Here is a 27,223-nt window from a genome sequence, read left to right as displayed (position 1 = left end):
AAATTTGATTATAGTGGGTCTTAAAGATAATCACAGACTGAACTCTCGGAGTCTGGACCTAAAACCTACCTTAACACTGACATGCCCCAGAAGAGCCAGGGTCAGAGTGCAAACCTTTTTACCCTCTTGAGGAGTGGCCAAGAGCAATGACCTGATCAGACACAGCAGTTTTGAAAATGAAAAATTGTTTTACATGCCTTGTGAGTGGACTTTCACACACTGAGACTAATAGGACAGGATTAGAATTTGCTCGTGCAGTGCTGGGACCTTGGAGGGTAAGGATAAGGTTTGGGGTTTTCAGAGAAGTGTGTATAATGAGAATCAGAGCAGGGAAAGTCAGGGGTTTAGAACTACTAGAAATACTCAGTCCTGTTTGCAACTGTCACTGCTCCAATGCCTTTTTTGTACAGTCCTTCCTCTTCTCTGAGCCATGACTGAATGATATTTTTCCCTTTTTTATTTCCTAGACCCTGAATTTGGGATGCAGAAGCCATGGCTCTTGTTCCCTGTCATGGCTGCTTCAAATGGAACTCTGGTCCACCCAGCCTATTTCCTACTGGTGGGAATACCTGGCGTGGGGCCTGCTATACACTTTTGGCTGGCTTTCCCACTGTGTTTTATGTATGCCTTGGCCACTGTGGGCAACCTGGCCATCATCCTCATCATTCGCATGGAGAGGCGTCTTCATGAGCCTATGTATCTCTTCCTGGCCATGCTTTCCACCATTGACCTTATCCTCTCCTCTGTCACCATGCCCAAGATGATCATGCTTTTCCTGATGGGCATCCAGGAGATTGAGTTCAGTGTTTGCCTGGCCCAGATGTTCCTTATCCATGCTCTGTCAGCCATGGAGTCAGCTGTCCTGCTGGCCATGGCTTTTGACCGCTTTGTGGCTATCTGCCACCCATTGCGACACGCATCTGTGCTCACAGGGCCTACTGTGGTCAAGATTGGACTAGCTGCCCTCACCAGGGGGTTTGTTTTCTTCTTCCCACTCCCCTTCATCCTGAAGCGGTTGTCGTACTGCAGAACGCATACTGTCACACACTCCTTCTGTCTGCACCAAGACATTATGAAGCTGTCCTGTACTGACACCACAGTCAATGTGGTTTATGGACTCTTCATCATCCTTTCAGTCATGGGTGTGGACTCCCTCTTCATTGGCTTCTCTTACATCCTCATCCTGCGGGCTGTGTTGGAGCTGTCCTCTCGAGGGGCAGCACTCAAGGCTTTCAACACCTGTATCTCCCATCTCTGTGCTGTCCTGGTCTTCTATGTGCCCCTCATTGGGCTCTCAGTGGTTCACAGGCTGGGTGGTCCCACCTCTCTACTTCATGTAGTTATGGCTAATATCTATCTACTGCTACCACCCGTAGTCAACCCCATTGTCTATGGAGCCAAGACCAAGGAGATCCGTTCAAGGGTCATCCATATGTTCTCACAAGGTGGCAAATGAGAAAGATACTCAACCAAATGTCCAGAATACTACCAAAGGTGAGGGGATGATAATCTGTAGGATGTCTTGTTGAGTGGAGTAACCAACCCCCTGGGATCTCTGCTTCCAGTTACCTAAATAGACCTTATATTTCTGTCTTTAGAGCTGAATCAATATAGAAAAAATTATGACCCAGTCTGGACAAACTGTCCTAGAAAATGACTGCTATAGTCTCTGTTATGAGGACCTTGCCTTCCCCCTCTTTCCCAACTAGAAAATACACATGGTTTTGGCTTGGAAAGACTGTAAATTATGTATCTCATGATTTACTCTGGACTTGATGTATGGTTTTTAACTTTGCTTGCCAAGATATAGCCACATAAGTCAATCTGTGTTGGCTATAAATTTCTTAATTGTAACCCAAAGTGGTGACATAGTTATAATTAAGAGTTAACGAAGGTAATGGGGGACAGTAATTGGAGGGAAATTTTAGTAAGAGAGGAGGCAGTTGACACAAAGTTTAAATTTCTTTATGCATGTGTGTGTATTTATGTGGAATCTACAAATATTTATCTGTGTGGTTCCATGTTCATAAGGACACAATGTATTCTCATTGTATGAATGTGTGGTTTATGTGAACATATGTACTTTGTATGTGTGTGTGCACATGTGCATGCATGAGGGAGAGAGAGAGAGAGAGAGAGAGAGAGAGAGAGAGAGAGAGAGAGAGAGAGAGAGAGAGAGAGAGAAAGAGAGAGGAGAAACCAGCTCTATCCTGGTGTGATAGCTGTATCCTGGAATATAAGTTTCATGAATAATGTCTCTGTGCATTTCCTGTGTTTATGTGCTTTGTGCCAGTTGGAATGTGTTGTGCATTTATGCGAGAAAGCTGGTATGTGAATCTGTATAGTGGGCAATGTCTTTGAGTGCCTGGTGTCTTTTCTTCATATTTGTAAAATGTAGAATATGGTGCACAAATGTGTGAAATGTGTAGTGTTGGGATGGCTGTACCTTTTAGCATGTGTAGTGTTTATTCTTGGGTATATGTGTGTTATGCATATATTTTTGATATGAAATCACTTAGTAACACACACACACAAATATATCACAAAAATATGTTTTTTTCTTGATTTATTGCATTGATCAGGAAGACCAGGACACAACAAAGGTAAATGTGAACTTCCTTTAGGATTTATCATATTAAGGAAAAAATTCAGTCTTTTGTCATTAGGCATGTTCTATCAATTCTTGAGAGAAGCATTAAAATTTCTTTGCTATAATTTTGAATTTGTTTACTTCTTGTAATTATGTCACATTTTTGGTTGTGAGTATATTCTTTACTCTAAAGTCTACATTGTCTTTTATTAATAAAGCCACCTTAGCTGTCTTGTGCTTGGTGTAACCATGATCTATCTTTTTTTAATTTGTTTTCTTTTAATCTATTTGAGCCTTTATGTTGGAGTACCTTTTTTATAGACAGCATCATGTTAGTCTTGCTTTTCTTTTCTTTTTTTTTTTTTTTTTTTTTTTCGCATCAGGGATTGGACCCAGAATCACTTAACCACTGAGCCACATCCCCAGCCCTTTTTATTTTTTATTTTGAGGCAGGATTTCACTAACATTCTTAGGACTTTGCTAAATTCCGGAGGCTGGTTTTGAACTGGCGATCCCCCTGCCTCAGCCTCCTGAGCTGCTGGGATGGCAGTTGTGGACCACCACACCTGGGAGTCTTACGTTGTTCTCTAAAATGATGATGGTTAGTTTTTGGGTGGGTTTAAGATATATTTCATGTCTGTTCTTAACTTTTTGAACCTATTTTGTACAGTCATAAAAATCATTTTAATGCCTGTGTCTTCTAGTTTTAACATCTGTTTTAATTCTTTTTATTTACTAATAAAATTTATCATTTTAATGCCTGTGTCTTCTAGTTTTAACATCTATTTTAATTCTTTTTATTTACTAATTATTATTATTATTATTTTTGCATTTTGATTCATTACACAAATGGGGCACAAATTTTCATTTTTGGTTGTACAGGCTGTAGATTCACCCCATTCATGTAATCATATATGTACATATGGTAATAATGTCTGTCTCAGTCCATTCTCTTTCCTTCCTCCAGCCCCTCCCCTCCCCATACTTCCCTCTACACAATCCAACACGCCTCCACTCTTCCCTTGACCCTTTCCTCCATTATGTATCATCATCCATTTATCAGAGAAAACATTCCACCTTTGGTTTTTTGGGCTTGGCTTATTTTACTTAGCATGATATTCTCCAACTCCATCCATTACCTACAAATGCCACAATTTTATTCTTTATGGTTGAATAATATTCCACCTGAGGAGTGGGATAACTGGATCAAGTGGTGGTTCCATTCCAAGTTATCTAAGGAATTTCCACACTGCTTTCCAGAGTGTCTTCATCAATTTACAACCCCACCAGCAATGTATGAGTGTGCCTTTTCTTGATTTGCATTTCTCTAATTACTAGAGATGTTGAACACCTTTTCATGTATTTGTTGATCGAATGTATATCTTCTTCTGTGAAGTGTCTGCCCTTCCTTAGCCCATTCATAGATTGGGTTCTTTGTATTTTTGGTGTAAAGTTTTTTAAGTTCTTTATAAATTTTGGAGATTAGTGCTCTATCTGAAGCGTGTGTGGGAAAGATTATCTCCCACTCTGTAGGCTCTCTTTTCACATTATTGATTGTTTCCTCAGCTGAGAAAAAGCTTTTTAGTTTGAATTCCTCCCATTTGTTGATTCTTGCTTTCAATTCTTGTGTTTTAGGAGTACTGTTAAGGAAGTCTGGTCCTCAGCCAACATGATGAAGGTTTGGACCTACTTTGTCTTCTATTTGGAGCAGGGTCTCTGGTCTAATTCCTAAGTCCTTGATTCATTTTGTGTTGAGTTTTGTGCAGGGTGAGAGATAGGTTTTTAATTTCATTATACTGCATATGGATTTCCAGTCTTCTCAGCACCCTTTGTTGAAGAAGTTATCTTTTCTCCATTGTATATTTTTGGCACCTTTGTCTAGTATGAGATAATGGTACTTATGTGGATTTGTTTTGTGTCTTCTGTTCTGTACTATTGGTCTACCTGTCTATTTTGGTGCCAATACCAAGCTGCTTTGTTACTATTGCTCTATAGTAGAGTTTAAAGTCTGATATTATGATGCCTTCTGCATCACTCTTTCTGCCAAGGATTGCTTTTGCTATTTTGGGTCTTATTTTCTTTTGTTCATCTAGATGAAGTTCATGATTGCTTTCTCTGTTTCTATGAGGAATGTCATTGGGATTTTAATTGAAATTGCATTAAATCTATATAGTGCCTTTGGTAGAATGGCCATTTTGATAATATTAATTCTGCCTATTCAAGAACATGGGAGGTCTTTCCATCTTCTAAGGTTTTCATTAATTTCTTTCTTTAGTGTTCTGTAGTTTTCTTTGTAGAAGTCTTTCACCTCTTTTGTTAGACTGATTCCCAAGTATTTTATTTTATTTTTTTGAGGCTATTGTGTATGGAGTGGTTTTCCTAATTTCTCGTTCAGAGGATTCAACACTTATGAATAGATATACATTAGATTTATGTGTGTTGATTTTATATCCTGCTACTTTGATGAATTCATTTATTAGTTCTAGAAATTTTCTAGTGGAGTTTTTTGGATCCTCTAAATATAGAATCATGTCATCAGTGAATAGTGATAACTTGAGTTCTTCTTTTCCTATTTGTATTCCTTTAATTTCTTTGGTCTGTCTGATTCCTCTGGCTAGCATTTCAAGGCCAGTGTTCAATAGAAGTGGTGAAAGAGGACATCCCTATCTTGTTACAGTTTTTAGAGGGAATGCTTTCAGTTTTTTCCATTTAAAATGATGTTGGCTGTGAGCTTAGCATAGATAGCCTTTATAATGTTTAGGTATGTTCCTGCTATTCCTATTTTTTCTAGTGTTTTGAACATGAAGGGGTGCTGTTTTTTGAGGGGGGTGTTAGAGAATAATAGAGGAACTTTGGATTATGTAGAGGGAAATGAGGGGGGGTGGGGGCTGGGGTAGAAAAGATGGTAGAATGAGACAGACATCATTTTCCTATGTACATGTTTGATTACACAAATGTTGTGAATCTACATCCTGTACAATGATGGATATGAAAAAAAATTGTACCCCATTTGTGTACAATGAATAAAAAAAATTGTGTATGCCCTTCAATGGATGAATGGATAAAGAAACTGTGGTATATATATATACAATGGAATATTACTCAGCCATAAAGAATAATAAAATTATGGCATTTGCAGGTAAATGGATGAAATTGGAGAATATCATGCTAAGTGAGATAAGCCAATCTCAAAAAACAAAACAAAACAAAAAAAAAAAACAAAGGACAAATGCTCTCGCTGATAAGCAGATGATGATACATAATGGGGGGTGGGAGGGAGGCCAGAATGGAGGAAGGAGGGATTGTATAGAGGGAAAAAAGGGGTGGGAGGGGTAGGGGGGAAGGAAAAAATAACAGAATGAATCAAACACCATTACCCTATGTAAATGTGTGAATACACAAATGGTACGCCTCTACGTCATGTACAACCAGAGAAACGAGTTGTACCCCATTTGTTTACAATAAAAAAGGGTGACTATAGATAACAATTATGTACTTTATATCTCAAAAAGCAAGAAGAAATGATTTTGAATGTTTTCATGATGCAGAAATGTTAGATTTTGAGGAGAAAGATATATTTACCCTGATTTAAACATTGCATAATGTATACATGCCTTGAGATATAAGAATACCCCATTAATATGTACAATTTTAATGCTTTAACATATACAATAAAAATAAAATTAAAAAAAATTGTGTATGTCCTTATGATTCAATTTGGGAGGATCATATTTCTGTAGAAATTTGTCAATGTCTTCAAGACTTTCTGTTTTGTTGGACTACAGATTTTTCAGAATAGCTTCTAATTATGTTTGAATTTCAATAGTGTCTGTTGTGATATTTCCTTTTTCATCATGAATTTTAGTAATTTGAGTTTTCACTCTCCTTCTCTTTATTAATGTGGCTAAGGGTTTATCAATTTTGTTTACTTTTTCAAAGAACCAACTTTTTGTTTTGTCGATTTCTTTAATTTTTTATTTTGTATCAAATTTCATTGATTTCAGCTCTGGTTTTAATTATTTCCTGTCTTCTACTACTTTCAGTACTGATCTGTTTTTCTTTTTCTAGAATGAGATGTAATGTTAAGTCATTTATTTGTTGACTTTTTATTCTTTTGTTTTAATTCTTGATAGGTTTGGATGGGTAATTACTATCTTCATTATGTGTCATTTTTTTGCATGCCTAATAATCTGATCTATTTACAGACACTGTAAAATTTACATCTTTACTAAATATTTTACTATTCCTATAGATATTCTTGTGCTTTTTATCCAGGAGGCTTTTTAGTAGCTTGGAACTAGTTTGGTTATTGTGGGTCTCACTTTGAAGATTTGTTAGGTGGAACTTGGTTACGACTGAGGCATGATCCTTCTATATTCTCAGTACTGAAGGATGCCCTGTGAATCTTGAGGTTTTTCCAGTGTGACTGGTGGGAAGTCATTATCCCTGAGCACTGGACAATGTTACCTCTCATCTTTTTATGTGATTCTTTCCCTAGCTTTTTTAACTTACTCACCTGATGAGCTGATTATTACTCAGGTAAGTTCTCAAGGAAGAGCCTCTGCTTATGTCTTGTGTTCTCTATATAGCTCTCTCATCTCTGATACTTTACCTTCAAATTCTAACTGGCTAGGTCTTCAACCCTCACTCCATCTCCTGTTCTCTGGCAACCCTCTAGACTGCATGGGTCTCCTTTCCTGATGCACCATGGAAACTCTCTTAAGGCCATAAACAGACAAACTGTAGAGGTTACCTCATTTGATTACCTTGTCTCATGTCCCACTGTCCTTTGCTGCCTAATGTCTAATGTCTTGCAAATCATCTTTTAACGTATATTCTCCACTTTTTATTCCTTCAGGTGGATGTAATTCCTGTTACTTCATCTTGGATAGAAGTAGAAGTCCCTAGGGTATTTTTTTTTTTTTTAAGTCTTTGCACCATCTAAGCCTGGACGGTGGTTAGTGGAGGCAGCAGAGATGATTCTAGGGTGATGACAGGGAGTGTCAGGCTACAAGTTCTGCAGACACTGGGGAGCCTTTGTGTGGAAATTTGATGTGGTCTGAGATAGAATGGTCTGGTTTCACATGATCTGTTTTGACATAATTTGAGTTACCATGAGCTGTGTTGTGAATTATAATGTATAACTATGATACTGATCATTGAAAAATAAAGAGAAACCAAGTAAAAATCATGTTGCTTTATTTATAGTCTTAACTTACTTCAAAATTTAAGGTGTTTGGTTTCATATTCAAATTATTCTCTAACTTTCTAAAATGCTGTTACTACTTTTGCCTTTAAGAGAGACACCAGATGGCAATGGTCTTACATGGTTGGTATTGCAGGTAGGAGAGGGTTAAAGAAACCACATCCTCCTTCCTCAGCCAGTAGTTCAGTAGAACAAGGCCAGGGAGCGGAAGACAGAGGCATTGTCCCTGGGGATCCCTGCTATGAATTAGACACAGGAGCCAGAACCTGGGAGACAAAGTAGCTGCTGGGGCTTTGGGGAAGGGAGGATGGGCCTACTGGGTTCCAGGGGCCTCAAAAGGAAAGGAGGAAGAGGATAAAGAAAGCTTCAGGGTGGAAATGGGCTGTCAATTGTGGGATTTCCCTGCAAATTAATTTTGCCTTTCTTCTGGCTGAGTTTTTATAAGCTTATGAAGAAACTGGTAGAAGGACTCTCATGAAGATCATGGGCACAAAAATGAGTCTCTTCTAACCTTTTCTTGCTTTCATTGCATATTAGGAGCTGACATAAGTAACCCAGTTGGCAAAGGCCCATTTGGGGAGGACTCTAGAGACCCATTCTACCCATTGCCCCTCCTTCTCCATACCCCGAAGCACATGCTCCTAGGATATAGAAGCTCAGAGTGAAACTCACACCACAGTTGGCTAGTGAGGCATATATGCTGATGGACCCTCTGGACATAACCTTGCACTCTCAGCAAGCAGGAGCAGAAGGAGGAAGGAGGGAAGATAAAGAATAAATAACCCCTGTAAGAGAGGTCCCCAGGAGGAGGTGGAGACAGGGAGAGGGCCGGGCTTCAGTGCAGCTTCCTGGACTTCTTCAGAAAGAGTTCCAGGGGAAAAAAGGCACACATTCCATCTTTCGGGACAGCTGAGGTGAGTAGAAACCAGGATGTGTCAGGGCGTGTGGGTTACTTGTGGCTAGAGATCTCCCATTAGACCTGCTGAGAGACTGAGAAGCCAGGCTGAAGAACTATATGGACCGGGGTGGGGCTGGGGGATGTGGGGAAAGCCACCCACTCCGAGGACAGTCAGTCTTAGTAATTTCTTTTTGTGTGATAAAGGGAGGTGGGCAGGTGATACATTTGCCTAATGATAGTTTTCAACCATTTTTTGAATCATCAGTTTTCTGGCACACTGGTCCAGAGGCCGGCAGAGTATATAAATGAATGTCAGTGGGGGCAGAGGGCAGATTGGGATGGGGTTAGATTGGGGTTGGATAGGGGCTACATTGTGTTTTGATGTGTGGACAGGGCCGACCCTGATTGTCAGGGTGAAGCTCAGTCTGTGACTGGGGATCAGGCTACAGCTAGGGGCATGTGGGGAACTCTGAGTAGGATCAGGACTCTTTCTACAGTTTGCATCAGGAGTCAGGCTGTGACTGAAACTGGGATTTAGTAATCTTCCTGGAGCTCCAAGGCTGCCTGAGTCTGTGTCTGGGATCGAGGTTCTTTCTTCAGCCCATTTAAGAAGTGGCTTATTGTTCACATTGCAGCCTTCCCTGCTTTGCACTCTTGACCCCAACCACACTAAAGTCTTGCAGCTTTCCAAACAAAGTCAGTTTTCTTTTGCATTGGGTCTTTGCCTTTGCCAAAGGGTACTTTCAAAAACAAATTAGATCAAGTCTATTGCTTAAATTTCTCCAAGTCACTCATAATTAAGCTCCTTACCATGTCCTGCAAATCACTGTGACACCACCTGGCCTCTGCCCTCCTCTGACTCATCTTAAACTCTCCAGTACTTTTGGTGTTCTGGCCAACTTCAGCTTCTCTCCGTTCCATGAGTCCCCAAGACATTCTGACCTTAAAACCATTTTCTTCTGTTGTATCCCTTGCCTGGAAAATGCTTTTCCTAGACCTCAGAGTTCATCACAGAACTCTCGGTCTTCACCACCTCTTCAGAGAGGCTTTCTCTGATGTGTCTTGACTCCTTCTTTCTCTATCCATCTCTCCGTCAGGTCCTTAATGCACTTGTCTTTATCTGAAACTTTCTTGCCTGTTTCTATATTTACTTTTAGTTGTCGTTTTCCTGGTATGTGAGCTGCATGAGAGCAGTGATCTCATCTGTTGTGTAAGCTGTTTGATCTCCGGTTTTGACACTCAGTATGCTTTTGTTAACTGAATCCTACTGTCTCTATCCTCCCCGACTCCAACTCTCTGGTTAACTGCAACTGGTCCTGTAAGCCATGGTTCAGTGTCCCCTCTTCAGGGAACCCTCTGAGCCTAAAGCACTTGGTGAGCCACCATTGTCTTTGCTTCTAAGATCCTGGTGCTTACCCTTGTCCTAGCACTTATCAAAATGTGTTATGATAACTGCATGTTTGTCTTAATATCTCCCCACACCTAAAGGGCTGGGGCTGTGCCTTGTTTCTTCTGTACCTCAGTGTCTACAGTGCTTAGTGCATCATCTGGCACACAGTAGTCAGCAATCAAAAATTGCTGAAAACAATAAGTGTACTGACCAAAATCACAAATCAGGCATTTCTGCTGCCCCACATTTGTCTTCAGGTAGGCACAAGCCAGATAACTCCACGGGGCACTGATAACTAGGTCAAGCTTTGCAAGCCTGACCCTACTTTGGAGGTGAAGTGTAAGGCACCTGAGCTCTAGGAGTTCCTCCTTGGGGTAACCCTAGGGGACCAGTTGACTTGAGGGAGTAAGATAGGGTAGAAGCTTCACTCAACTTTTTCGTAGTTATCAATTGCACTCTTTCTTGGAAATTTAAAAAAGAATGGCCAATATCCTTTAAGGGTTCATCTCCTCAATCAAATCCAATCAAGTATGGGTCACACTGGATGCAGATAATTTGGGTGGATGTGATTTGGCAAGACTGCGCTCATGAAGAGTTAGGATAAGTTCTCCTTCAATAATCATGACAAGACCCTGCAGTCTTTGACAACCACATCATTGCCCCTGAGCTCTTTTTGCCTTCTCTGGGCCTGGCAGTAGGAACCAGAGGTTCCCAGCTATGTCTAAGATTCCCTCCAAGAACACGTTCTTCTAAATATTCCCACATAATCTGAAAGTAGCACCAGAGTTCCCACTTTGTTGCTCTAGGAATGGGACATTATGGGTTCAGGTAATGACAGACACCATGAATCCCCTTTCCCGTTCCTTGTTGTTTTCCTTTTACACTGAATGTAAGTGGGGGGAACTAGTGGGGTGTCTTGAGTTCTAGAGAGGCACCTGGACTCAGGATTCTCAATTTTGCATTTGTTGGAGAATAATGGAATAGCCCTTACAAATCATCTATTTATTCTTAAGGAAACTTGGATCTGAGCAGGGCAGTAGCCTGGCATTTTGGAAAACGTGGATTTGCCACTCAGTGCTCTAACCTTCAATGTTTTACCTGCCAAGTGGGACTAATAATACCTGCTTGATAGATTGATGAGGAGTTTTAATTAGATAAGAAGGAGATACTTGGTAGAGAACGAAGTTTTTAATCTTCATGGTGGTTCCTGCCTATGTCATAGGAGTTGGGCCTGGAAGAGGAGGAGGGTGCCTCAAGTCCCCACCAGGAGAGTCCTGTTTCTTCTCTCTTGGTTCCCCCTGAGATTCCTGGGGCAGGCATCACACTTACTAAGCCATTCCTTTACTTTACCTCCTGGGAAGATTTTGTTAGCTTCCAGAGGTATATAGTTAAAGGCAGCCTAGAACAGGGAAGTGTACAGGTCTTGGAGTTGGTCTAGGTCAGGTTTCTACTTTACTAATCAACTGCTGAACCTGAGAATGCTGTTTAACTCCTTGGGATCTCAGTTTTTTTTTTTTTTTTTTTTTTTTTTTTTTTTTAATCTATAATGTAGAGAGGACACACAAAACTTCTCTCATGCAGAGTTGTTCTTGGGATAGAGATAATATTTATACAGTAGGTATTGTATAGTGTCTGGCATTTTTTTTAGGCATTTGATGATATCTGGCATTATAGAAACAGCAAAATCAGTGTTGTGGGTGACTTCATTGTTCTCTTGGGTCAGAAGAGAGGGTGAAGAGCTTCATCTTCCTCACTGTATGAGTTTCCATGGATCTATGGGGAGGAGTTGGACAGGGGATGGGTGCTGAGCTGGCCCTAGTTGGTGGAGTCCTGAAGGCCAAGGGGAAGGAAGGAAGAAAGAGGATTGAGGGCCTAAAGTGAATTTCCACTCTGAATAGCTGGGGACTCCCTTGTTCCCCATTCTTCATGATTCTCCAAGAAACTTTTCTGGGACTTGCTAAGATAGTTTGACCTTTTTAGAGAAAACTTCAAGTACAGAGATATTCCTTGGGGATTAGGGCAGTGTGTGGGCTTTCTAAAAATAGAAAGAAAGAAAAAGGAAAAAAAAAATGCTTTCTTTGTTTATTTTTCCTTAATTTTGTTTTATTTCCATAAGAGAGTAATTTAGTTCCAACCTCCTTCTGAGCTCAAACCATCTTTTTTTTTTTTTTTTTTTTGCGGTGCTGGGGATCAAACTCAGGGCCTTGTGCTTGTGAAGCAAGCACTCCACCAGCTGAGCTGTCTCCCTAACCCTCAAACCATCTTTTGAGTGCCTGCAAATGGTTTTAATTACTAACAGATGCTCAGGCTGGAAGGTTACCTGGGAGTTCTCTTTTCCCTCTGCTACCTCTTGGGGAGACTGTGTGAGACTGGGATGCTTCAGGGCTGGCAGTCAGAAGAGCAATACTCGGGCTTTCTGGCTGGCAACCTCTCTGTTCCTTCTTTTTCTCCTGCCAGTCTTCTGAGATCCAGATTGGTATCTCATCTCCAGCAATAGCTGCCCATTTTGTGCTGCCTAAGCACATCCCTTCAAGGTCACTTGACTCTTTCCACTTTTGATTTCTGCCATCTCTGTATCAGTGCCCAGTATTGCCATTGTGAGAAGGTGAATGTTATCAGTATGTGTATCTATCAGTGATAGAATGAGTGTGCTAGAGATCAAGTGGTAATTAAGATAACAAATTGGGAAAAATGAAAAATTTTTGAAACCTTCATACATTTTCATAGATTTTGTGTCCCATTTTTTTAATGGAAAAAAGTGTTATGTACACTGTGATATTTTTACAGAACACTTTGACATGCCTTATCATATAATTTCATAGCAGCACTATGAGGTTATTATTAGTCTCTGCAGTCTTTACAGACAAGATTCCTAGCCCCAAGATTCTGCTTACTATATCATTATCATTCTACCCTCTTCTACCCTCTAATGGGGGTGGGGTGTTGAACCCAGGGACACTCTCCCATTGAACTCTACCCTAGTCCTCATTATTTTTTATGTTGAGACTGAGTCTTGTTAAGTTTATAAGACTGGCCTCAAACTTGTGATCCTCCTGCCTCAGCCTCCCAAGTAACCTGAATTATATGCATGAGCCACTACACCTGGCAACCAATATGTTTTTAATGCAGCTAATTTTTATTATGGGGATCTGTCTGCTCTACCGTGTCTGTTCATGTGAAATTGGTAGATGTCATGGATACTTGCCCCTCTGGAGCCACCAGAACCTTCTTGCTAATATATTCAGGTGAGGGATCCTAGGTTCTGCTATCGGGCACAAACTGTGCTGCTTATCCACTTGTATTTATTAGAGTCAAGACATTGCAGTCGCTCTATTTTCTGTGTGTCCTCTCATGCCCTCTGGCTCCCTGGGTAAGAAAGGGCTCTTCTGTTTGACACTAAAGATTCTTGTTCTGAACTTAAGACCACCCTGCACTGACCTGGTAAACATTCTTTCCTCCCTCTTGAAAGTCTCTAATATTCATACATTTGGCAAACCGATCTTCAGATGCTCATTGGGGGATTCTGTTGTTGATAAAATTTATTTTCGTAATCAACAAACACTAACTTAACACTAATAAATATAGGAGGATGCTTGTTTGGCATTCAGCAGTTCAAAATTCAGGGAAAAATAAATATATTAATAATTGGATTTCTTATTATTAGGAGGGTAAATGCATAAAAAGAGAGCTAAGTAAAGTTCTTTGGGAGCACAGAGCAGGAAACATTTAATTACACCCCGGGGAAAGAAGCTTAGGAAAAGTAACATAGGAGAGAGAAAGTAAGCCAGTACATAAAAAAATGAGTGTGCGAAGTTGGAGGGAGGTCTGGGAGGAACCATTTCTCTTGATCAAGGGGTGAGAAATAAAATAGGCAAAAAGACCCAGGCACGAGAATCAGTTTTACATTTATGAAGCAGCATGTATTCCAATGTGGCTGGAGCACAGGGGCCAGGCATGGTGAGAAGCCTAAGGCCAGAAAGGCAGTCCTTTGGCCACATCCTAAGAAGTTTAGTCTTTATTGTAGAATCCATTTGGAATTTTCAAGGGCATTTAAAAAATATTGGCAGTGCCCTGACTTCATCTGGTTAGATTACTGAGATTGTGCTGATGAGGAAGTTTACACTAGAGGTAGGGAAATCAAGATCACAGTGTGTAGCCTGTGTGCCTGGTGAGGTCACACATAGGAGAAAGAAATACAAGAGGAAAATGGTGGACAACACTTGTGCTTTTTTATGCTGCTTCTGTGATGTATTATGTTAAATGCTTTATACTCATCATCTCATTTAATCCGCACATCGACCCCATGAAGCAGGGACTGTTATCATTTTAAAGATGAGGAAACTGAGACTTAGAAAGGTTAAATGATTTATTTGAGATGACACAGGTCATGCCTGGGATTGGAATGCAGGATTGACTTCAAAGCTCATTCTCTGAACAGCCGTAGAAGAGGTAATTTTTTGGACAGAAAGGGTTGATATGATTGAGACACAGACAGGTCGACACTTTAAAACTTTGGAATTATGAATTTGAACTACAAAAGAGAATTCAGCACACACTAAATAGATTTGGGAATCGAGAGTTTATACATAGAAAAATGGATATTCTGGAGGGGCAAGATGGTCTAGGAAGATAGTACAGAATAAGAGAAGTACCTAAGATAAAATTTTGAAGAGCATTATCATTTAGTGGTATTTTTATAATCAAGCAGAGGAGGGTAAAGATTCATAAAGGAGACCAGGAACTAGTGATCAGAGAAAAGTGAGGAACAGAAGACACGAAGGGAAAGTTTAAGAAGGAAATTGCTGAGCCTTGTTGCCTTTGACTTCTTTACCTAAATTCTAGGTTAAATATGGTTCCTGTCTTCAGACTTCTTCCAGAAGATTGAAACAAACTTTGTTATCCTTCGTTCTGAAATTCATACTCCCAGTGTTCTCCCACTGACCCTTCCATTCAAGGGAACCTCCTGATGACAGCTCAATGGTGGAACACAACTCAGGGACATCTAGAGCCAGGGAATGTCTAAGCTCTTTTGAGGCTGTCCTGGGCTATGCCTTATGCTGAAATGCTTTCTGATGACTTATGCATGAAGTCCCTTCCCCAACTCTTAAGGGTCAAATCCTAAGGCTCTGACCATATGTATCATAGGCACACACACAACTGGCCTTCTGTATCATGAGTTCTACATCTGGGAACTTGACCAACCATGGATAAAAAATAATAAAAAATACTGGTCTTTGGGGCCATTAAGTAAAATAAGAGTTTCTTCAGCACAAGCACTGTGACACCATGGCAGTAGAGGCAGTAGATCTGATAACCATGGAGGCTACTAAGTGACTAATGTAAGTGAGGAACATTATTAGTGTGGATGCACCAGGTAAAGGGATGATCCATGTTCTAGGTACCAGAGTGCGAAGGCACATTTCATCGTCGTATTCAGCATGGCATACAATGTAAAGCTTGTGAACAGCTTATTTCTGAAATTTTCCATTTGATATTTTTAGTATCTCAGTTGACCAGGAGTGAGTGAAATCATGGAAAGAGCAACTATGAATAATTGTATTGAGGGAATGATGATGTGAGAAGCATGAGGGAAGCAGGGGAAGAAAGCTAAGCAAAGTGTGGTCTCAGCTGGAGAGAGCTTCAGCCTGTTTCCATGGGAAATGATGCACAAATTATTTTGGGTGTTGGTGTACTAGTTGTGCTGTATTCTTTAACAACTCTTTACAAAGTGTCTACATTGTATTAAGTACTCTAAGTAATCTAGAGATTACTGAAAGTATATGGCAGGATATGCATAGGTTATACGCAAATATTAGGTTACTTTATATAAGGGACTTGAGCACCCATGGGTATTAGTGTCTGTGGGGTTCTTGGAGCCAATTTCCTGTGGGATAACATTCTGTCTGTCTGTCTGTCTATCTATCTATCTATCTATCTATCTATCTATCTATCTATCCATCCATCCATCCAGTGTGTTTATAAATAAATTAGAAAAATACAATGGACCTAGTCTAAATAATCTAGTAAGTAGTAAGTATACGTGAATATTTATTTGCTCTTAAAAGAAGGGAGGGAGGGAGGGAGTTGGTTAACTCTTTTTAACAGAGATGCTATCTGAGAGAACCCAAGTATCTGACATTTCCTTCCTCAGCAAAAAATCTATCTGTATCTCCATATCTCTTTCTCTTTCTCTATGTCTGCCTCTATCTCTCTCTCTATCTCTATGTCTGTTTCTTTATATACAATAGCCAGGTTCAGTTCAGATTCAGTCTGAACTCTACTATATGATTGGTTATCTAAGACCATCATCTTGGGACTAGTGTTCTAATTTTGTTAATTCCACTATCTAAGGCTGAGTGAGTCTCCTGGAAACAGATGAGGGATTTTTGCTCGAATGACATACAGTAGTCCCCTTTTATCTGTGGGGAATATATTCCAAGACCTCTAATGAATACCTGAAACTGACCTTTACATATGCTATGTCTTTTTGGACACATATATAACTACAGTAAATTTTTACCTTTTCACTTAAAGGGAGCATTTGTGGTTTCTGTTTGGCAATTCCAAATTACCAATATCACTACCTTTGCCACCCAGAGGCAAGGAGGCTGACCTTTTGTACTCTTGAGTCAGGCAGTCACTGGCTTCTAGATAGGGTGGAATCTCCTGCTGGAAATGCCTCCCATTTGATCAAGGACAAGTCTCTGGATAAAGGGGGAGGTGTGATCCCTTAGCATTTAACATCTGCTGCATATTGGAGATGGTGCTTTGGCTTTGTAAATGGGATCTGATAAAATACCAGTGCTATCCACTGTAGATAATCTGAGTAGTCTGGATGAGTTTAAAACTTTGAACATTTGGGCAAAGTTGAAATGTACAGTTAGAGTTCAGAGTAAAGTTATTTGGGGTATTTATTGCAGTAGGATTTATCATAATAAAATAGATGTTATTAATTTTAGATTAAAAGTGAAATAGTTGGGTTTGGGTTGTAGCTCAGTGGTAGAGCACTTGTCTAACGTGTGGGGGTTTAATCCTCAGTACCACATAAAAAAATAAATAAATAAAATAAAGCCATTGTGTTCATCTACAACTAAACATATAAAAAAAACTGAAATAGTTATGATTAAGTATTGGGTTAATGTTAGAGGGGTTAAGGATGGAATGTGGGAGGTCATTAGATTGGTGATGAGGTTAAATTTCAACGTTATTCTTTGTTACTACTAATATTGCTACATTGGGTCTGGAATTTGTTAATCTAATGATATGGTTAGAATTGTAGTCAGTATTAAGCATAGAAAAGCATAATTGCCAAATAGGATAGAGCAACTGGTAGCATTTTTAAAAATCATATGAGACCAATGTATACACAGTAGCCTTTCTTTTAGAACTAAATAACTTAAAATTTGATTAGAATTTTGTCCTGGTATTTTACTTGTTTTTAGGTTGGCTACACAAGGGGAGGGTTAGTAAGTAGGACTGGGTGACTTTGTGTATGATACTTTTCTTATGGTTAGATTGAGTTTAGAATAAGATTGATAGTTTAGAGTTTGGTTAGGCAATGGAATCAGAATTTGTGTTATAATAGGACATCAGGATTAAGGGAGGTGTGGCTTTCGGATTCTGGAAGATCTGACAATGGTTTATCTTTGCATTCCAGCCTCTACCTGCCTGGCACTGGTCACTGCTCAGTTTCTTCACTATGGTGGGCCCCAATGGCAATGAATCTAGTGCCACATATTTCATCCTAATAGGCCTCCCGGGCTTGGAAGAGGCTCAGTTCTGGTTGGCCTTTCCATTGTGCTCCCTCTACCTTATTGCCGTGCTAGGTAACTTGACGATCATCTACATCGTGCGGACTGAGCACAGCCTACATGAGCCCATGTATATCTTTCTTTGCATGCTTTCTGGCCTTGACATCCTCATCTCCACCTCATCTATGCCCAAAATGATGGACATCTTCTGGTTCAATTCTACTACCATCCAGTTTGATGCTTGTCTGGTACAGATGTTTGCCATCCACTCCTTATCTGGCATGGAGTCCACAGTGCTGCTGGCCATGGCCTTTGACCGCTATGTGGCCATCTGCCACCCACTACGCCATGCCACCGTGCTTACGTTGCCTCGCGTTGCCAAGATTGGCATGGCTGCCGTCGTACGGGGTGCTGCACTAATGGCACCCCTGCCTGTCTTCATCAAACGGCTGCCCTTCTGCCGCTCCAATATCCTTTCCCATTCCTACTGCCTACACCAGGATGTCATGAAGCTGGCCTGTGCTGATATCAGTGTCAATGTCATCTATGGCCTCATTGTCATCATTTCTGCCATTGGCCTGGATTCGCTTCTCATCTCGTTCTCATATCTGCTTATCCTTAAGACTGTGTTGGGCTTGACGCGTGAGGCCCAGGCAAAGGCATTTAGCACGTGTGTCTCTCACGTGTGTGCTGTTTTCATATTCTATGTGCCCTTCATCGGATTGTCCATGGTGCATCGTTTTAGCAAGCGGCGTGACTCTCTCCTGCCAGTCATCATGGCCAACATCTACCTGCTGGTTCCCCCGGTGCTCAACCCCATTGTGTATGGAGTGAAGACAAAGCAGATCCGTCAGCGCATCCTTCGTCTCTTCCATGTGACCACACATACTTCAGATCCCTAGGAGTCAGTGATCATGTTTCTTTTCTATTAAAAAATTCTCCAATTCTGATTTTAATAGCAACCTTTTTGAAGACAGTATTAAGAAAAAAGTCTTCTTTAACAAAAATGCAACTCAGATCCTTTAAAGATGAACCTGGTGGGGGGAATCTTCATGTGGAAAGGGAAGACAGGACCGTATATCTCCATTCCTCATTTTTTATATTATTACTCTGTTGATTTTTCACTGTATAATGAAGACCCTGGAGTAGTCATGGTTGAGTTATTACTTCCCATTTTGCCATCCAGCAAATTGTTTCCACTGATAGTCTGCTGCATTCTAAAACAAGGATAGTTCATCTAAAGAATACTTGCTAAAGGTTTAAGAATGACAAAAGACAATAGACACAAGAGTGAAATAAAGTTAGATAATTTGGCTCAAAAAGATGATTTCCTCTTCAGAATTTCCAATCATTTCAGTTGCAGGAAAGAAGATATACCTGTATTTTCTTCTTCAAAACAAACTCCAGAGAAGAAATAATTGTTTTTCTTCTGGGCATGGGGCTTGAAAAGACTACATTTGCCTACGTTAATGAAAGATGACAACGTTGTTCTGAGAGTTTTCATTTGCTTTCTTGTCAACCATCTGATTCAGGCAGGAATATTTTTAGTGCCCTCATTGTATCAATGGGGAAATTGATGTTCCATGGGGACCAGTGAATTGCATTAAGACATAAAAAGAAAGGAATTTTCATGCTCAATTCTACATTGTGTGAAAGGACTATTAGACCAGTAAGGTATTTCTAAAGTCTTGCATTTTCTAGAGGAAGTATTTACTTCTGTTTGTTACAAACCCCAATGTTTTTGGAGAACTCTTCTGTCAATCAAGTTCATGGCTTTAATTCCAATAGTTCTTGCTCCTTGTCCTGGTCAAGTTGTCACTTCCACTGGTCAAGTGGAAGCAGGAGTGTGTGGGAGGAGTTCCTAAACAGTGGCTTGTTTGGGAAATGATATGATTAGCACTGGAATCACTAGGCTATTTGAGAGACACTTTAGGAAGAGAAGCAGCTGAGAACTTCTAGGAGCCTGTGACATAATGTCAGGACTTGTTACTACAGTCTAGAGTCAAGAGCAAGGGGGATCATGAGACTGCATAGGGCCAGTGGCTCATATGGCTGGCCAGGAAGCAAGGGTAGGGGAAGAATGAGTTCACAGAAAGTGAGGAGAGCACATAGGTGAATACAACACATCCCAAGGACTTTGAGCTGTCCTGCAGGGGAAGTTTGTCACACTGATGATTGCATAACACCACCATGAAAGAGGATAGTAAAGATCCTACAGCTTGGGTATGGCCTTGTGATCCACCCAAGAAGCCCACCAGCCAGACAGAGCACTTTCAAGAATGGGTTGGCCACTGCCCAGTAGTGAACTGGGCAGGAAATGAGATCAACACCCATGAGGAGAGTACTAGTCAGATCCAAAGGGGTAGGCAAGTTTGGGAGGCAGGAGTATAGTGGGGAGCAGGGCACATGGTCACTCAGAATTTTCTGGCTATACTGAGTAGCACAGAGGCCTACCTGAAGAGAGAGAGCATAGAGACAGCATATCCAACTTCTTGTACTGGAACTCAGAAGAACGAGGGTTTGGGAAATTAGTGAGGTCTAGGCAAGCGGTAGCTAATAGAAATGGAAACATAAGCTGGGTTTTTGCAAGTGATTGTCACTTTGAACTATGGTTCAGAGGGCCTTAACTTTGGAGTTGAGAAAAAGAATGAAAAGAGATTTTTTAAAAATGAGGAAAATGATCTAAATCACTGTAAACAAAAATTGCAGATGCCCTTAAAATATAAAAGGAATAAAAATGTATGAAAATCTTCAATAAAATTGTCACCTTTAAAGAGTTTTAAAAAACATTGTTAATGTTTTGTCATTAATTCTTGTTTATTTTTTTGACTTTTTGAAAATAATTTAAAAAAATTTTTAATTTTTACTTGTTCTAATTAGAAGTCAACCCCCAAAAAACAAAGGCCAAATGTTTTCTCTGATATGTGAATGAATAGAGACACTTTGGATCTTCTGGATTTTCAATATGCATTTGTGTGTGGGCTTCTGCATGAACACATGATAAATGTGTCTGTGTTGTATTTGGAATTCTTTTGGAGGCAAACATAGATGGATAATAGATGAATCAGACATACACATTTAAAAAATTTTCCAGGAATGTCGTCAGCATCTTAGATTTTGGAAGGGATTCCAAGTCTGTGATAGTGAACATGACCAGGACAAAGACTCGTGGCTGTGACCCTAAATGACTTCTCTGTTCTGTGAATGGAAATGTACCCACTCCCTCCATTCTCACCCCTTTCTCATGTTTTCCAACAAGTACTAAAATCCAGAAACTGGCAATACTAGACCAGATTTCTGGTGATTTACTTTATAAATACTCATTGGGTTTCCTTGGAAGGGACTGGAGGAAAAACTAGGAAGAAGGAGAAATGCTGCTTCCTCTAGGAGATTTGGTTGGAACATCAGGATATGTTCTAGACAAACCTTCATTACATGCTTTTCACATGGACATCCTTTTTACCTTCTCTGTGTCCTCTGTTTGGATCCTCCTGTCTCTAACCCTACAATCTCAGCCATTCAGATCTTTGTTGGGTCTTGGAGAAGTCAGAATAATAGTAAAACTCTGTATCAAAGTTGTTTCTATGATTTTTCCAGGTTTTATCCAGAAATGTTTCCTATTTAAAATTTTTTTAAAAATCTTTTTCATTTTATTTTTTTTTAAATTTTGATTCCTTATACACAAATGGTATGATTACAGAAACGTTTCTTAATGTGTCTTATGTTCTCCATTCTGACTGCCAACGCCGGGGCCCAGATGCTCACCTCCTACAGGGGCAGTTGCCACAGCCTCCGTACTGCTCTCCTTATCTTTAACATCTTTGCTTCAGTCCTAAATTCCATGTAACTTCCACAAGTTTTTCTGAATACATCTCTGATTATATTACTCGCCTGCTTGGAATCCATTACAGGTTGCCTCTCAAGTAACATCCAAACGTCTTAGAATAACTGTAGGTTATTATACAGCAGGTTCCCTTTCTTATCTGTTCTCATCCTATTTTTTCATCATACTTTTTCAACATATTGTGTGTAATGATACTTTACAATACTTTCTGTCTCTCAATGTTTCATGGACTTTACATTCTCTGTTTCACTGTTTATTATGTCTGAATTGACTGCTACTATTTTTCTCTTAGTAATACTGCAGAAAATGAAGCTCTTGGTGATTCATTAGGACCCCAAAGCCTTCACTCTGTAGTGTTCCCAGACCTCTTTTTCAACTTTATGACTGGACCATTTCTAGTTCACAATAATTGGAGAGAGCCTACTGTCACCATCATATCTACTCAGGTTAATAAACTACCTATTCCATTTCTTAAGTTGCAATAAGATCCCCTTGGATGTGATGGGCACACACGAGGAGTGTCGTCCCCCTCCATTGTGTCTGGTTTTTTGGAAACAGGCAAACCTGAATTTGGGAGAGAGGTATGTTATACCATTGGTTTAGGGTTTCAGTGTGGATGTACATGATCTCTCTCTTACACATGAAACTCTCAAAGTTGGTCTTGCCTGGAATTGTATAGGTTTTTATTTTAGACTCGATTCAAAGAAGGCAAAACTGATACGGAATAAAATTGTGATCTTGCCTTTTACACTCCTAAGGGAGCTAAAGTGGATGCAGGGTTTTTAACTCCAGCTAAGTTAAAGTGAAGGATGTGGGTATGGAGAATCTTGACATCTGAAATAAGGACTTTGAAGAGAGAGCAATTTTCAATGTCAGCTTTCACTGTGGAAACTGACAGGCAAGAGAGTCTTGTGGATAAATGGACATTCCTAAAGGAAGTTTCAAGAAGAACCAGTGCTAAGGCATATAGCACCATATCATCTGATCAACACATTTATTTATTCACTTATTCAATAAACATTTATGGAAGAAAAAGCAAATTAGGTAAGGCAATGAGTCAGGGAGGCAAGGGCTAAGGAGAAGAATAAGACAGAGAACCTAACCTTAGGAAACTTCTAGCTTCTACACAGTCTCTTAATAGTAATCTTGTGAGCTAGCTTCCTGACTCCAAAGCATCTCTTAATTTCTGCCACTGGAGTTGTAAAATGGAATGGTGTTATTAGATTAAGAACTTTAATTGATTAGTTCTCCTGGATCCAGTCTTGTGCAATGTCCAACAAACTTCTAATAAAAATGCAAAATAGTAACTTATTTTATAATAAAATATTTAATAAGTGATTTTTATGTATTAGGTACAAGCCAAACTATGTAGCATAGTTTGTGCAATTCTGTACAAACTGGTCACCTACCTTTCTGGCTTCACCCTCTCCCATAAGATTATAAGCTCTGGAGGTATTGCTCAGTCTTTAATCTTCCTTACTTCTTTACAAAGTAAATGCTAGACATGGATTTATAATATAACTGAACCTTATGGTATTCCCAGTGTCTTAGCATGGACTAGGTACTTTCAGTACTTTCAGTACTTTTAGTACTTTCAGCTTGCTGAGCCTAACAGGTTCCCATGAAGCTACAGAAATATTTCACTAGTTTTCTCTGTTATTTATGCATATTAATTATACAGAATAGTAAGTTTCATTGTGGCATATTTGTACATACACATAACATCATTTGATTCATTTCACTTTCTAGTACCTCTTCTTGCCTACTTCCTTCCTCTGCCTAGTCTTCTTCCTCTACTTTATTGGTTTTCTATTTTCACGAGATCCTTTTTTCCCTCTTCTAGCTTCCACATATGACAGAAAATATGTGACAATTATCTTTCTGAGTCTGGTAATTTCACTTAATAACCTGCTTTCCAGTTTCCTCCATTTTCCTGCAAATGACATAATTTCATCCTTCTTTATGCTGAGAAAAACTCCATTGTGTATATATCCACCATATTTTCTTTATCCATTTATCTGCTGATGTATGTATATGTTAGTTCTATAATTTGGATATCGTGAATTGTGCTACTAAAAACATGGGAATGCAAGTATCCACCATCTTTAATTATTTAGATAAATGTTAAGGAATGGTAAATCTGGATTGTATGGTAGTTATATTTTTAGTTTTCTGAGGAACTCCCACACTGATTTCTAAAGTGGCTATACTAATCCACATTCCTGACAACAGGGTATATGGATTCCGTCCCTGTCTCCACATCTTCACTAGTGTTTTGGTTATTTGTAATTTTGATGATTGCCATTCTGATGGAGTGAGATGGAATCTCATTATGGTTTTGATTTGTGTTTCCCTGATGGCTAAAGAGGTTCAACGTTTTTTCATGTGATTGTTGGCCATTTGCATTTCTTTGTGAAAAGTGTCTCTTTGTTTCATTTGCCCAGAAATTTAATGGTTTGGTGTGTACGTGTGTGTGTGTGTGTGTACGTGTGTGTGTGTGTGTGTGTGTGTGCTGAGTTTTTTGAGTTCTTTATATATTCTAAATATTAATCTTCTGTTAGGAGAGAAGCTTGCAAAGATCTTCTCCCAGTCTGTAAGTTCTCTTTTCAGGCTATCATTTCCTTTGTATAATAGTCTTTAATTTAACACAAAGTCTGTTATATCTTAAGTTTCACCACCCTTGTCCTCTCTTCCTCAACACCCTGAGCATGGCTCCCCTGATGGGCTTGGACTTGACGCTGTAGATGACGGGGTTGAGCACAGGAGGCACCACCAGGTACACATAGGCAACCAGAGCATGTACAATGTGAGGCAGGTGCCTCCCAAAACGGTGGATCATGGACACACCTATGACTGGGATGTAGAAAACCAGGACAGCCAAGATATGAGAAACACAAGTGTTGAGGGCCCGGGCACGCTCCCTGGGAGAGGCCAGCCCCATCACTGTATGAAGAATAAGGGTGTAGGACAGGACAATAAGCAAGGAGTCCACCCCCACGGTGGACAGAACCACATAGAGCCCATACAGGATGTTGACAGTGATGTCAGCACAGGCCCTTTTCATGACATCGGCATGGAAACAGAACGAATGGGACAGGAGGATCTTGCCAGGGCAGTAGTTCAGTCGTTTCAGCAGGAAGGGAACTGGGAAGAGGGACAGAGTGGCTCGAGCCACAATGGCCATCCCAATCTTGACGATGACATTGTTTGTGAGGACAGTTGCATAGCGTAAGGGGTTGGTGATGGCCACAAAGCGGTCAAATGACATGGCCAGAAGCACTGAGGACTCCACTACAGAAAAAGAGTGCAGGAAGAACATCTGGACCAGACAGGCATTGAAACCAATGAGCCGACGGTCAAACCAGAGCACAGCCAGGGTCGTGGGCAGTGTGGACAAGGTGAGGCCCACATCCGAGAGGGCCAGCATGGACAGGAAGTAGTAGATGGGCTGATGCAGGCTGGGAGTCCTCCTCACAGCCAGGAGGATGAGGCAGTTTCCAGTGAGTGCCACAGTGTACATGGAGGAGAAGGGGATGGAGATCCAACCATGGAAGTCCTCCAGCCCTGGGATGCCAATCATGAGGAAAGCAGGTGGCTGAAAGAAGGAGATGTTGACGTAGGACTGGGAAAGAAGCATCCTTGGAAGGCAGCTGAGGGGTCTAGAGAGATGTAAACTCTTCAGTCTGGACAGATGATCTTGGATGACAAAAAAGAAAAAGCTGGTGCTGAATCTTAAGTTTAAAAACCAAGTTTAGAGCTGATTCTACCTTTTGCTGATGTGTGTAAAAAGGCATAATAATGATAATGATTAAATCTTCATATGCTATCATCTTATATTCAAGTTAATATGCTAGTACATTTGCTTTTATTTTTTTTTCATTTCATCATAAATGTCAAAACTCTCATTTGAAGATCTGACCCCTTTCAATCCCAGGATTTGGCCCTTACAGACATGTCAATGCTACTTCCATAACCTTATATTGCAGAACATTAGTATCTCTAAGGTTGACACTGGGTCTGAGATGGTGCAATGAGATTCTATCTTCCAGGAAATAGTAATTAGAGTTCAGATAATCTAGTAAGGATCTACTTTTTGCTCAAATTGAGGATGTGCTCTTTCCACATGAATAGATGGAAATGAAGAATGCCTGTTTGGAAAAAGACAAGGACAATTGGTTCAGATCAGCAGAGAGGAGCATGGAAGGGTGAGAATTCATGCAGCCCTATAAGCAGAGTCTGAGAGAGTGAGGGATTGCCATGCTTTTTCTAAAGTCAGTTATTCCTGAGGCCGTTTGTTTATCTTGCCCTTGACTTTTCTATAATACACTTTTGATATGTAATAAATTCTATGACTTATGATTAAGAATTTTGGGCCAAATTTCCTCATACTAAGAATCAACAGAGACTTTCTTTTTTTTTTTTTTTGCGGTACTGGGGATCGAACTCAGGGCCTTGTGCTTTCGAGGCAAGCACTCTACCAGCTGAGCTTTCTCCCCAGTCCCTCAACAGAGACTGTCTATAAGGCCATTTTTTCTTTCATGGTACAGGTGAGGAAACAGTGTAGGGAGCTGCAGAGATTGACCTCTGGTGAGTGTCTCCTCTATTGTAGTCTTGGAGTTTGAATAAATGTGTGTCTGATTCCAAATTTAATCCTCTTTCCTCTGATGGTGGCCTCTTCTGTTGGTACAAAGTATGTGAAAAATCACCTGAAGTGCAAGACACCACAGACATGATTTTTTATTGTATTGTCTAACACTTTATGTTTCTCAGTTTCTTTCATTGTATACGAATCATTTAATCTTCACAGTTATTCTTAAATGTAGACCCAAAAGATTACTATTCCTACTTACGGGATGATATGACTAAGGTTCAGGGAAATACTTGTCTGTGTTACTCCTCGGCTTCAAATCCTTCAAGGGTTCCCTTGTGCACTCTGGCAAAATGCTTGGGATATGGCGCATACACTCCATCCGTGATCTAGTGCCTGCCTAGTCTCCACTGCATGCCAGACTAGTTTTTGCTCAGGAATCTGTAGCTATGCTGATTTTATTTCATTTTTTTCGGATGGGACAAGTTACTTCTGTTTGGGATTTCTGCTATCTCTACTCACCTCTTGCTTTTGGCATGGCTGGCTACTCATTCTTCAAGATCTTAAACATCTTCTCAGAGCCATTTAGGTAACCCTCACCAAGTAGATGCCCTGAGCCACACACCCATTCAGTATCCTCACTAAATATTCTTAGTTTCCTTTATAACACTCAGTTCGTTTTTTAATTTTATAATTATTTAATTTTATGATTTTTTAATTTTATTTATGTCGCCCTGTGATTTTTTTCTCTCTCTCTCACATTAGATGGTAAGATCCATGAATACAGCAGCCATATGGTTTTGTTTGCTGACACATAATTCTTATATAGTGCAGTGCCTGGAACAAAGGAAATTATCAGTCAATATTTGCTTGTTTGAATGAATAAATAATAGAATGAATAACCAAGCCTATAAACACATGAAGGAAGAGGAAGGCAGGATAAGTTGTGCTTCCCC

At 40.0% G+C, this 27,223-nt stretch overlaps 2 protein-coding genes across 2 annotated transcripts; one reads left to right on the top strand and one right to left on the bottom strand.

The window, feature by feature from the left end:
* Nucleotides 1–481: 481 nt before the first annotated feature.
* On the top strand, nucleotides 482–19,274 carry LOC306639875 (uncharacterized protein; the record flags this gene model as incomplete). The annotated part of the gene is made up of 3 exons (XM_079103565.1): nucleotides 482–1,445; nucleotides 8,601–8,710; nucleotides 17,742–19,274. 3 exons carry the CDS (start codon nucleotides 482–484, stop codon nucleotides 18,735–18,737), a joined length of 2,070 nt encoding a protein of 689 aa, XP_078959691.1. The 3' UTR covers nucleotides 18,738–19,274.
* Nucleotides 19,275–24,348: 5,074 nt separating this feature from the next.
* Nucleotides 24,349–25,580, bottom strand: LOC306640448 (olfactory receptor 51I2-like). The gene has a single exon (XM_079104728.1). The coding sequence runs from the start codon at nucleotides 25,314–25,316 to the stop codon at nucleotides 24,351–24,353; it is 966 nt and encodes a 321-aa protein (XP_078960854.1). The 5' UTR covers nucleotides 25,317–25,580; the 3' UTR covers nucleotides 24,349–24,350.
* Nucleotides 25,581–27,223: the final 1,643 nt, after the last annotated feature.

This window comes from Sciurus vulgaris, assembly GCF_902686455.1.
Source record: "Sciurus vulgaris genome assembly, chromosome: 11".
Lineage (NCBI taxonomy): Eukaryota > Metazoa > Chordata > Mammalia > Rodentia > Sciuridae > Sciurus > Sciurus vulgaris.
Note: the sequence above shows the minus strand (reverse complement) of the source record. Positions and strands in the feature narration are given on the sequence as shown.

What these genes read in the sequence shown, in the direction of transcription:
- LOC306640448 (XM_079104728.1), bottom strand. Translation starts at nt 25,316, where the DNA reads ATGCTTCTTTCCCAGTCCTACGTCAACATCTCCTTCTTTCAGCCACCT.